At 51.5% G+C, this 13564-nt stretch overlaps 1 protein-coding gene across 2 annotated transcripts in view; it reads right to left on the bottom strand.

The window, feature by feature from the left end:
* Positions 1 to 13564, bottom strand: part of ECT2 (epithelial cell transforming 2) — a 303927-nt gene that overhangs the window by 169988 nt on the left and 120375 nt on the right. For both annotated transcript variants that reach the window (XM_075338550.1, XM_075338549.1), the window contains 3 exons: positions 13224 to 13360; positions 12589 to 12708; positions 12341 to 12409 (listed from right to left, as the gene is read on the bottom strand). In XM_075338550.1, the coding sequence (XP_075194665.1) occupies positions 12341 to 12409; positions 12589 to 12708; positions 13224 to 13360 (326 nt within the window). The remainder of the gene's footprint in view (positions 1 to 12340; positions 12410 to 12588; positions 12709 to 13223; positions 13361 to 13564) is intronic.

Genomic DNA, 13564 nt, shown 5'->3' on the forward strand with positions numbered 1-13564 from the left:
GACGTCCGGCGTTCCCCAGCGGCGACAGATCTCTCGAAACACGTCTGGGTGAAGAGACCATTCCCCCGCGTCCATGCCCTGACGACTGAGAAAATCTGCTTCCCAGTTTTCCACGCCCGGGATGTGAACTGCGGAGATCGTGGAGGCTGTGGCTTCCACCCACTGCAGAATCCGCCTGACTTCCTGGAAGGCCTGACGACTGCGCGTGCCACCCTGGTGGTTGATGTATGCGACGGCAGTGGCGTTGTCCGACTGTATACGGATCTGTCTGCCCTCCAGCCACCGATGGAAAGCCAATAGGGCTAGATACACTGCCCTTATCTCCAGAACATTGATCTGAAGGGAGGACTCTACCGGAGTCCAGGTTCCCTGTGCCCTGTGGTGGACGAAAACCGCTCCCCACCCTGACAGGCTCGCGTCCGTGGTGACCACAGCCCAGGTTCGGGGTACGAAGGATTTTCCTTGCGATAGAGAATTGGGAAGGAGCCACCACTGAAGAGACGTCTTGGTTGCAAGGGACAGAGAGACGTTCCTGTCGAGGGAAGTCGACCTCCTGTCCCATTTGCGGAGAATGTCCCATTGGAGTGGCCACAGATGGAATTGCGCGAACGGCACTGCCTCCATCGCTGCCACCATCTTCCCCAGGAAGTGCATGAGGCGCCTCAAGGGGTGTGACTGACCCCGAAGAAGAGATTGCACCCCTGCCTGCAGAGAAAGCTGTTTGTCCAGCGGTAGCTTGACTACCGCTGACTGTGTATGAAACTCCATCCCGAGGTAAGTCAGTGATTGGGTCGGTGTCAACTTGGATTTTGGGAAGTTGATTATCCACCCGAACTGCTGGAGAGTCGCCAGAGCGACGGTAAGGCTGTGTTGACACGCCACCCGAGAAGGTGCCCTGACTAGGAGATAGTCTAAGTAGGGAATCACCAAGTGGCCCTGGGAGTGTAGGACCGCCACAACGGATGCCATGACTTTGGTGAACACCCGTGGGGCTGTCGCCAGGCCGAAAGGCAATGCCACGAACTGAAGGTGTTCGTCCCCGATGGCGAAACGCAAGAAGCGTTGATGTTCGGGTGCGATCGGCACATGGAGATAAGCATCTTTGATGTCGATCGATGCTAGGAAGTCTCCTTGTGACATCGAGGTGATGACCGAGCGGAGAGATTCCATCCGAAACAGTCTGGTGCTCACATGTCTGTTGAGTAGTTTGAGGTCCAGAATGGGACGGAATGATCAGTCCTTCTTTGGCACCACGAACAAGTTGGAGTAAAAGCCGCGACCATGTTCCTGAGGGGGAACAGGGATCACAACTCCTTCCGTCTTCAGAGCGTCCACTGCCTGAAAAAGTGCGTCGGCCCGAGCGGGGGGCGGAGAGGTTCTGAAGAAACGAGTCGGAGGACGAGAGCTGAACTCTATCCTGTAACCGTGAGACAGAATGTCTCTCACCCATCGGTCTTGAACATGTGGCCACCAGGCGTCGCAAAAGCGGAAGAGCCTGCCACCGACCGAGGATGCGGTTCGGGGATGCCGAGAGTCATGAGGAGGCCGCCTTGGAGGCAGTGCCTCCGGCGGCCTTTAGGGGGCGTGACTTAGACCGCCACGCATAGGAGTTCCTCTGGCCTTTCTCCGGCCTGCTGGACGAAGCGGATTGGGACTTGGCGGAGGGACGAAAGGACCGAAACCTCGATTGAATTTTCCGTTGCTGAGGTCTCTTAGGTTTGGACTGGGGTAAGGACGAGTCCTTTCCCTTGGATTCCTTAATAATCTCATCCAATCGTTCGCCAAACAATCGGTCGCCAGAAAACGGCAAACCGGTTAAGAACCTCTTGGAGGCAGAGTCTGCCTTCCATTCGCGCAGCCACATGGCCCTGCGGACTGCCACAGAATTAGCGGATGCCACCGCTGTACGGCTAGCAGAGTCTAGGACTGCGTTCATGGCGTAGGAAGAAAAAGCTGACGCTTGAGAAGTCAGAGACGCAACCTGCGGAGCAGAATTACGTGTGACTGCATTAATCTCAGCCAGACAAGCTGAGATAGCTTGGAGTGCCCACACGGCTGCAAAGGCCAGGGCAAAAGACGCGCCCGTGGCTTCATAGATGGATTTCACCAGGAGCTCTGCCTGTCAGTGGCATCTTTTAGCGATGAACCATCTGCAACCGATACCACAGATCTAGCCGCCAATCTAGAGACTGGAGGATCCACCTTGGGACACTGAGCCCAACCCTTAACTACGTCAGAGGGGAAGGGGTAACGTGTGTCAGTAAGGCGCTTGTCCGGAACCGCTCTGGGCTTCTGGACAGCATCTCTGAAGTTGGAGTGATCTAAAAACGCACTCAGTGTACGTTTGGGGAACCGAAACTGGTGTTTCTCCTGCTGAGAAGCCGACTCCTCTACAGGTGGAGGCGGGGGAGACAGATCTAACACCTGGTTGATGGACGAGATAAGATCATTTACTAAGGCGTCCCCTTCAGGTGTATCAAGATTGAGGGCAACGTCAGGTTCAGAGCCCTGAGCTGCGACGTCCGCCTCGTCCTCCAGAGAGTCCTCAAGCTGGGAACCCGAGCAGCGTGAAGAAGTCGGGGAAGATTCCCAGCGAGCCCGCTTAGCCGGTCTGGGACTGTGGTCCGGGCAGGAGTCCTCCGCGTGGGACCTAGGGCCCAACCTGGGAGCGCGCTGCGGCGCGGACCGAGAGGGGCCTGGAGGCGACGATCCAACAGGGACCGGGGCCTGTGTAAGGACCGGTCTGGACTGCAAAGCTTCTAGCAGCTTGGCAGACCATTTGTCCATAGACTGAGCCATGGATTGTGAAAGTGACTCAGAGTTTCTCAGCAAAAGCAGCAAACTCTGTCCCTGCCGCCTGGACAGGGGGAGCAGGGGGGTCTACCTGAGCCGAGGGGCCCACTAGTGACCGAGGCTCCGGCTGAGCATGCGAAACAGGGGTCGAGCATTGCTCACAGTGAGGGTAGGTGGAACCCGCAGGTAACATAGCCCCACAAGAGGTACAGGTCGCAAAAAAAACCCTGTGCCTTAGCACCTTTGCTCCTTGTGGACGACATGCTGTTGTCTCCTAGGAGAGTGATCACTGAGGGTATATGGGAAGGGGTATACAGCCCGACCGAACAGAAATATGTATATAAATACGTATCTATTCCGGCACCCTAGGGGGGGACCAGCACCGGGTGACCGGTGTGGCTTACCGACCGCTAAAAAGCGGAGTGTGTGTCCTCCAGATTCCCTGCCTTAGGTCTCCCAGAGCTGCAGAGCTCTTCCCTGATAATCCTCCACCAGCAGAATGCCAAAAACATGGCTGCCGGAGCTCTCAGGGGAGGAGTGGAGCAGTGGGCGGTGCTAGAAAAAGTGCGGGAATCTGGGGTCCCCACAGTGATCAGTGAGGGGGGAGGAAACATACAGGATGCTCCGGCCCTCACATCCGACGTCAGGTCGGGAGTCCCGCCCTTACCCCTGACAGGCAGGCCCGGGGGCGGGATTTTTGCTACTAGGCCGCGATGAAGCCGGGGACTAAATTTAAGACCGCGGCCGACAAGCAGGCGCGGTCGGCGCGGAAGTCCGCCGGTCTTCATAAATCAGCAGCTGCTGCAGCGTCCGGGAAGAAGGCACTCCATGCACAGTCCCCATGGGGACACAGAGTACCTTATAGATGCAGGGCCCGGTCCCTGAGGATGAATAGACTCCTATCCGGCAGATTCCCACAGGGGCTGCGGAGGGAGCCCGGTCCCAGTGAATGGATGACCGGTCAGGATCCCACTTCTCCCAGAGCCACTAAGGGATGGTGAAGGAAAAACGGCATGAGGCTCCGGCCTTTGTACCCGCAAAGGGTACCTCAACCTTAACAGCACCGCCGACATAGTGGGGTGAGAAGGGAACATGCCGGGGGGCCCCGTGGGGGTCCTCTTTTCTTCCAACCGATATAACTAATCTGAGAATGCATGAGTGGATGTGTGCCTCCTTCCACACAAAGCATAAAACTGAGGAGCCTGTGATGCACGGGAGGGTGTATAGGCAGAGGGGAGGGGTTACACTTTGAACGTGTAATACTTTGTGTGGCCTCCGGAGGCAGAAGCTATACACCCAATTGTCTGGGTCTCCCAATGGAGCGACAAAGAAATTAATGTTTTCTCTGCTGCAGATCTTGCTGTTATACAGAGCTCATGAATATGCTGGACTACCTGACAGCACACCAAGTAGTCCTGTAATGATAAAATCACTTTGTAATCAGCAATAAATTATCAAAACTGCACTAAGCAGCCTAGTAAGGCCACTTTCACACTCCATTGTGACCTCAGTTCAGTGGCCCTGTCGGGGCTTCAGACACCTGCTGCGCCAAGGGGGCTACTGACTATAATGGTACAGACGGAGTTACCGTGTGCTCTGACATTCACCATTTTTGGGAGTACACACCTATTAGAGGTGGACACCCAGACATAGTAGACTACATCTGGGTGTCCACCTGCAGAAACCGTGGCCTTCTCATAGTTGCCAGCCCTCTGATAATATCTGATTCTATCAATCCGAGGTCAGGGGTGGCCACGCTCTCTAATCTAGGATTGCATTGAAACAGATATCAGAGGGCTGGCCGCTATTAGAATGGAGCAAGCTACACCCCCTGATGTGTGATGCAACATCCCAGAAGGGAAGCACTAAAGAGCATCAATTTTCTTTCACTCGCAAATATTATATATATATATATATATATATATATATTACACATAAAAATTTGATAGTTAGATCTTGATATAATTAAGCGCCACAATTTGGTGTATAGAACAGGCATATTATATACACTTATTTATTTTTGTTTTAACCCCTTCAGCCCCCGGGCACTTTCAGTTTTTGTTCCTTTTCTTCCGAGAGCCGTAACTTTTTTTATTTTTCCGTCAATGTTGTCATATGAGGGCTTGTTTTTTGCAGGACGAGTTGGACATTTAAATGAAACCATAGGTTTTCCCATATAGTGTACTGGAAAACAGCAAAAAAATTCCAAGTGTAGAAAAACTGCAAAAAAGAAGGGAATTTTGTTACTTACCGTAAATTCCTTTTCTTCTAGCTCCTATTGGGAGACCCAGACGATTGGGTGTATAGCTACTGCCTCCGGAGGCCACACAAAGCATTACACTAAAAAGTGTAAGGCCCCTCCCCTTCTGGCTATACACCCCCAGTGGGATCACTGGCTCACCAGTTTTAGTGCAAAAGCAAGAAGGAGGAAAGCCAATAACTGGTTTAAACAAATTCACTCCGAATAACATCGGAGAACTGAAAAACCGTTCAACATGAACAACATGTGTACCCGAAAAAACCCAAAAATCCCGAAGGACAACAGGGCGGGTGCTGGGTCTCCCAATAGGAGCTAGAAGAAAAGGAATTTACGGTAAGTAACAAAATTCCCTTCTTCTTCGGCGCTCCATTGGGAGACCCAGACGATTGGGACGTCCAAAAGCTGTCCCTGGGTGGGTAAAGAATACCTCATGTTAGAGCTGCGAAGACAGCCCTCCCCTACGGGGAGGCAACTGCCGCCTGCAGGACTCTTCTACCTAGGCTGGCGTCCGCCGAAGCATAGGTATGCACCTGATAATGTTTGGTGAAAGTGTGCATACTCGACCAGGTAGCTGCCTGGCACACCTGTTGAGCCGTAGCCTGGTGTCGTAATGCCCAGGACGCACCCCCGGCTCTGGTAGAATGGGCCTTCAGCCCTGATGGAACCGGAAGCCCAGCAGAACGGTAGGCTTCAAGAATTGGTTCTTTGATCCATCGAGCCAGGGTGGCCTTTGAAGCCTGCTACCCTTTTGCGCTTACCAGCGACAAGGACAAAGAGTGCATCCGAACGGCGCAGGGGCGCCTTGCGGGAAATGTAGATTCTGAGTGCTCTCACCAGATCTAACAAATGTAAATCCTTCTCATACCTATGAACTGCATAAGGACAAAGAGAAGGCAAAGAGATATCCTGATTAAGATGAAAAGAGGATACCACCTTAGGGAGAAACTCCTGAATGGGGCGCAGCACTACCTTGTCCTGGTGGAACACCAGGAAGGGAGCCTTGGATGACAGCGCTGCCAGCTCAGACACTCTCCGAAGAGACGTGATCGCTACCAGAAAGGCCACTTTCTGTGATAGTCGTGAAAGGGAAACCTCCTTCAGAGGTTCGAAGGGCGGCTTCTGGAGAGCAACTAGTACTCTGTTTAGATCCCATGGATCTAATGGCCGCCTGTACGGAGGGACGATATGACAAAACGCCCTGCAGGAACGTACGCACTTTAGACAGTCGTGCTAGACGCTTCTGAAAAAACACGGATAGTGCTGAGACTCGCCCTTTAAGGGAGCCGAGCGACAAGCCCTTTTCCAACCCGGCTTGCAGGAAGGAAAGAAGATTAGGTAACTGGAATGGCCAGGGGGATACTCCTTGTGCAGAGCACCAAGATAAGAAAATCTTCCACGTTCTATGGTAGATCTTAGCAGACGTGGACTTCCTAGCCTGTCTCATGGTGGCCACAACCCCTTGGGATAATCCTGAAGACGCTAGGATCCAGGATTCAATGGCCACACAGTCAGGTTCAGGGCCGCAGAATTCCGATGGAAAAACGGCCCTTGGGACAGTAAGTCTGGTCGGTCTGGTAGTGCCCACGGTTTGCCGACCGTGAGATGCCACAGATCCGGATACCACGCCCTCCTCGGCCAGTCTGGGGCGACGAGTATGACGCGGCTGCAATCGGATCTGATCTTGCGTAGCACTCTGGGTAAGAGTGCCAGAGGTGGAAACACATAAGGGAGCCGGAACTGCGACCAATCTTGTACTAGGGCGTCTGCCGCTAGAGCTCTTTGATCGCGAGACCGCGCCATGAAGGCCGGAACTTTGTTGTTGTGCCGAGACGCCATTAGATCGACGTCCGGCACCCCCCAGCGGCGACAGATTTCCTGAAACACGTCCGGGTGAAGGGACCATTCCCCTGCGTCCATGCCCTGGCGACTGAGGAAGTCTGCTTCCCAGTTTTCTACGCCCGGGATGTGAACTGCGGATATGGTGGAGTTGTCCGACTGAATTCGGATCTGCTTTCCTTCCAGCCACTGCTGGAAGGCTAGTAGGGCAAGATACACTGCTCTGATTTCCAGAACATTGATCTGAAGGGTGGACTCCTGCTGAGTCCACGTACCCTGAGCCCTGTGGTGGAGAAAAACTGCTCCCCACCCTGACAGACTCGCGTCTGTCGTGACCACCGCCCAAGACGGTGGTAGGAAGGATCTTCCCTGTGATAATGAGGTGGGAAGAAGCCACCATTGCAGAGAGTCCTTGGCCGTCTGTGAAAGGGATACTTTCCTGTTCAGGGATGTTGACTTCCCGTCCCATTGGCGGAGAATGTCCCATTGAAGTGGACGCAGATGAAACTGCGCAAACGGAACCGCCTCCATTGCCGCCACCATCTTCCCGAGGAAGTGCATGAGGCGTCTTAAGGAGTGCGACTGACCTTGAAGGAGAGTCTGCACCCCAGTCTGTAGTGACCGCTGCTTGTCCAGCGGAAGCTTCACTATCGCTGAGAGGGGGTGAAACTCCATGCCAAGATACGTTAGTGATTGGGTCGGTGACAGGTTTGACTTTGAGAAGTTGATGATCCACCCGAACCTCTGGAGAGTCTCCAGCGCAACATTCAGGCTGAGTTGGCATGCCTCTTGAGAGGGTGCCTTGACAAGTAGATCGTCCAAGTAAGGGATCACAGAGTGTCCCTGTGAGTGCAAGACTGCTACCACTGCCGCCATGACCTTGGTGAACACCCGTGGGGCTGTCGCCAGACCGAATGGCAGAGCTACGAACTGAAGATGGTCGTCTCCTATCACGAAACGTAGAAAACAGTGGTGCTCTGTAGCAAACGGCACGTGGAGATAAGCATGTTTGATGTCTATTGATGATAGGAAATTTCCTTGAGACATTGAGGCAATGACGGAGCGGAGGGTTTCATCCGGAACCGCCTGGCCTCCACGTGCTTGTTGAGCAGTTTTAGGTCCAGAACGGAACGGAAAGAGCCATCCTTTTTTGGCACCACAACCAGATTGGAGGAAAACCGTGTCTTGTTCCTGAAGAGGAACAGGGATTACCACTCCTTCTGCCTGCAGAAGAGCATCGGCTCGGTGGGGAGGTGGGGACGTTCTGAAGAATCGAGTCGGAGGACGAGAACAGAACTCTGTCCTGTGCACGTGGGCACAATGTCCCTCACCCACCGGTCTGTGACCTGTGGCAGCTAAATGTCGCCAAAGGCGAGCAAGTCTGCCATCAACCGCGGATGCGGAGAGATGAGAGAGCTGAGAGTCATGAGGAGACCGCCTTGGGAGCGGTTTCTCCGGCTGCCTTCCTTGGGCGTGATTGAGCCCGGCCGGAAGCTGAGCCCCTCTGAGGCTTTTCAGCCCTTTTGGACGAGGACAATTGGGACCTGCCCGAGCTTGGGAAGGACCGAAACCTCGACTGTCCTTCCAGGACAGCATTCATAGGGTAAGTCGCAATGCAGACATTGCGAGGTTACGGACGCCCCTGCGGCACAGATGTACATGTGCTCAAGACCAGCTGCGCAAGAACAGCTGAAAAGCTTAGGGTGCCCATACGGCTGTGAATGCCAGAGCAACCGACACGCCGATAGCCTCATAGACAGATTTCAACCAGAGTCCATCTGTCTGTCAATGGCATCTTTAAGTGAAGTCCCATCTCTACTGCAACTATGGCTCTAGCCGCAAGCCTGGAGATTGGAGAATCCACCTTTGGACCCTGGGTCCAGCGCTTGATCACGTCAGGGGGAAAGGGATAACGTGTATCCTTAATACGTTTGGAGCAAACGCTTATCTGGTAAGCGTGGTGTTCCTGGACTGCTTCTCTGAAGTCAGCGTGGCCAGAAAAAAACTCAATATACGTTTGAGCTACTGAAATGGGACTTCTCCTGCTGTGAAGCTGACTCCTCCGCTGGGGGAGCTGAGGGAGAAAGATCCAACATTCCATTGATGGACGCTATAGGATCATTCCTTATGGCGTCACCATCCGGTGTATCCGGATTGAGAGCGGTGTCAGGATCAAAGTCCTGATGAGCTACGTCTGCCTCATCATACAGAGAGTCTTCCTGGGACCCCCCCGGAGCACCGATTTTATTCCAAATGAGGGTGGCCAGGGAGCAATGATCCAGATTGCCCATGGCCTGTCCGGACTGCAAGTCTCTATCCCATTGCAACTCCGTCCCTGTCCTTGGACAGGGTTGACAGATGGTTCCTTTGGCCACGTCTAGTAGAGACCCCCGGCTGACCAAGTGCTACAGGGGAGCATTGCACACAATGGGGTTCAGTGCCGTGGAACAGTATCACATGCAGTAAAAACAGCATCGAAAGCCTGTGTTGCTTATATGCTGCTGCCGACTAGCCATCTAGGAGTATAGAGCCAAGAATGGCGACCGTACAGTGCAATGTATAGCATACAAGCATAAAGTACAAATGAACACTGCAGCACATGCAGTACAAGCCGCATAGAAAGCCTGTGCCCTGGCACCCCTGCTTTTCTGCTGCTGTAGACTAGCCATCTAGGGGAATATAGCCCAGAATAGCGACCATACAGTGCAATGTATAGCATACAAGCATAAGTACAAATGAACACTGCAACACCTGCAATACAGGCAGCATAGAAAAAACCTGTGCCTCAGCACCCTTGCTTTTCTGCTGCTGTAGTCTAGCCATTCTAGGCGAATATAGCCAAGACTAGCGACCGTACAGTGCAGTGTATAGCATACAAGCATAAATACACATGAACACCTCAGTACATGCAATACAAGCAGCATAGAAAGCCTGCGCCTTAGCACCCCTGCTTTCCTGCTGCTGATGTGTCGCCATCTAAGAGGGCATATAGCCAAAAATAGCGACCTATGCAGTGTAAGCATACAAATGGACAACTGCGGTATTTAGTGGGGTCAGCACTTCAGGTGCCGCTTACCGCCCGCCTATAAGCGGGTGTGTGGTCGCCCTAGTCCTGTGCCTGGTTGCCCAGAGTCCGTTCTCTCAGCTCGGACTGCAGGAATGGCTGCCGGCGTCCTTCTCCAGCTCGTGTGAGTAGGGGCGGGCCGTGGGCGTGCCCCAAGTCAGAGCGGGAAACCGGCGTCCCACAGTGTCCAGTGAGAGGGCTGGAGCATGTAAATAAGGCTCCAGCCCTCGGCGCTGCTGATTGTACAGCGTCTCTCCCCTACCCTGATTGACAGGGTGGGGGCGGGAACGAAGCGGAGCTAGGCCGCAAAAGCCGGGGACTGGATTTATAAGCGCCGCCGCCGTAAAAGCGCGGTCGGCGCTAAGTCCCCGGCGCACTACAAGTCCCAGCCGCGCCGCTGCTCCCGGAGCGTCCGGCGCGGTAGTTCCCAATAAATAAAGTCACTCAGCTAGGCTGCAGTGACTGTAACCCTTTACTGTCCCCGGCGCACTAGCACACCCAGCAAGTCTGGAGTGTGCTGTGCCTGTGTGTACGGGGACACAGAGTACCTGAATGGTGCAGGGCCATGTCCCTGAACGGTACCCAGCTCCGTATCCAGCAGGTTCAATGGGTCTGTGGATGGAGCCCGGCCTCAGGGCTTTGGGGCCGGTAAGATCCCACTTCCTCAGAGCCCCTCAGGGGGATGGGGAAGGAAAGCAGCATGTGGGCTCCAGCCTCCGTACCAGCAATAGGTACCTCAACCTTACAAACCACAAGCGGGGTGAGAAGGGAGCATGCTGGGGGCCCTATATGGGCCCTCTTTTCTTCCATCCGAGATAGTCATCAGCTACTGCTGACTAAACAGTGGAGCTATGCGTGGATGTCTGACCTCCTTCGCACAAAGCAGAAAACTGGTGAGCCAGTGATCCCACTGGGGGTGTATAGCCAGAAGGGGAGGGGCCTTACACTTTTTAGTGTAATGCTTTGTGTGTGGCCTCCGGAGGCAGTAGCTATACACCCAATCGTCTGGGTCTCCCAATGGAGCGCCGAAGAAAAGTGTGATCGCACAATACTTTTTGGGATGTTTTATTCACAGTGTTCACTATATGCTAAAATTAATGTATCTATGTGATGCCTCAGGTCGGTGCGAGTTTGTAGACACCAAACATGTATAGGTTTACTTGTATCTAAGGGGTTAAAAAAAATTCACAAGTTTGTCCAATAAAAGTGGCACACGTTTTGCGCCATTTTCAGAAACACGTAGCGCTCTCATTTTTCGGGATTTATGGCTTAGTGACTGCTTATTTTTTGCGTCTCGAGCTAACATTTTTAATGGTACCATTTTTTTGCGCAGATGCTACGTTTTGATCGCCTGTTATTGCACTTTGCGTAAAATATGCGGCAACCAAAAAACGTAATTTTGGCGTTTGGAATTTTTCTGACACTACGCCGTTTACCAATCAAATGAATTGATTTTATATTTTGATAGATCGGGCATTTCTGTACGCGGTGATACCAAATGTGTATATTTTTTTTAACCCTTTAATTTTCAATGGTGTGAAAGGGGGGCGATTTGAACTTTTAGGTTTTATTTTTTTAAAACTTTTTTTTCACTTTTTTTTATTTTACTAGTCCCCCTAGGGGGCTATAGCGATCAGCAATCCGATCGCTCTTATCTATCTGCTGATCACAGCTATACAGCTGTAAACAGCAGATACAGTCACTTCCTGTTTCCCTCTGCTCCGAGCCGAGGGAAAACGAAAGTGAAACCTCATAGCTGCAGGCGTCATCACATGACCCTGTGCTACGATGGCAACCACCGAAAGTCACGTGATCACTCACGTGACTTCCGGTGGGGGCGGCGGTAAGTGAAAATCTTCACCGCGCATATATACATCTCCCTGCCAGACTTTGGCAGCGAGATGTAAGGGGTTAAATGTTGCGAGTGGAAGCGATTTCACTCACAACATGCAGGCACACGTCAGCTGTTGAAAACAGCTGATGTGTGCCGCAGGGAGCGGGGCTTAACCCGACACGCTCCATGACTGATAGATCCGTCCAATGTCGTGAAGGGGTTAAAAAGGCAGGGAAATTTTTTACCTAAAATAAAGTTAGCTGTGATCCCATGCTGCACTGTCTATATACTCATTTCCTCCCCTGCCCAGGAGATGTGGTATGATCAGACCACGTCCCTGTACAGTCACACATGGCCAATACACAGTACACAGCAGGGGCACATATACAAGATCTCAGCACATCAACTTTTTTCTCCCTCAACACACCCAATTGAAGAATTTCTCTTTATTCCAAGAGCTACGGATTAAAATGTAACTGTAATTTCATTAAAAGGGATGTCCCAAGAACAAAAATTAAACCAACACAGTGTAATTACACTTTAAAACACTTACGTAACACAAAAATATTTCGCCAATGCTTTTGGTTTCTGCCCAGTCAATCATCATTTTTTCTAGATCCTCCTAAAAGGAAAAAAAAAAAAAAAAAAAAAAAAAAAGACATTCAATGAGTAAGACCGATATATTATAAAAGAAACCCCAAAAAGCAGAGCAGGTGACAGAAATGTGACACAAATACACTTTAAAAGTGGCATTTTTGGTGGCTACAATGATCCAGACTGTAATGCTTCCCACAGACATACCTTTATTTTTGTGTGTACATCTAAAATATCTGGAATGCTTCCAAAAATAGTTTTGATTTCTTCTGGAGCAAGAAGTGGCCCCCCTACCTGTCCCTCTTTTTCTAGGGGAAGTTGGAAAAGCTGTTTAGACCAAAAAGAAAAACAAAATATGATTAAGTTAACAGTTGACGGTTACTGCAGCCTGTAAGACATGACGTACATTACCGACACTGAGTAAGGCTACTTTCACACTGCGTTTTGCCTTCCGTTCAGTGGTCCCGTTGGGGCATCCGTCCGAACCGCCCTGCAAAACGCGTTTCGGACGCACTGACAGGGCCATTGACTGTAATGGAGCACACTGTTATCGTGTGCTCTGTTTTGTATCATTTTTGGGCATATACATTTTCTGCAGGCAGACACCAAAACAGTCTACTACAATCAGGTGTCCGTCAGCAGAAAACGTATATGTGCAAAAATGGTACAAAACAGAGCACACGCTTACATCAATTACAGTCCATTACAGTCAATGGCCCTGTTGGTGCATGCGTCCGAAACACGTTTTGTGGGGTGGGGGAGGTTCGGACAGATGCCCTGACGGGACCACTGAACGTAAGGCAAAACGCAGTGTGAAAGGGGCCTAAGACATGTGCAGTTACCTGTACTACGGTGGTGAGAATGTCAACATAGTTGCTCTCTGTTTGGTACAGCTCCATTGCAACCTGCCATCTTGCAGACTGCTTTTGGGGTACAGGTGTGGAGATCTTGCATGGTTTAGAAGTGATTTTGGGAGTATCTGATAAAAAAAATAATATACTTCATGATAAATGTGTAAAAGATTGAAAATCTAAATTACATGCATCAGCTACAAGTTTATAATTTACCTGAGAATTTAGGGGCATGAATGACCCAAAATACTGCAATCTCTCATTCAATGGGGCAATACATGGACAGTGCATTATTACAGACCCCATTAAAAAAAAGAACAGAGGGGCAACCT

Source organism: Anomaloglossus baeobatrachus, chromosome 3, assembly GCF_048569485.1.
Source record: "Anomaloglossus baeobatrachus isolate aAnoBae1 chromosome 3, aAnoBae1.hap1, whole genome shotgun sequence".
Lineage (NCBI taxonomy): Eukaryota > Metazoa > Chordata > Amphibia > Anura > Aromobatidae > Anomaloglossus > Anomaloglossus baeobatrachus.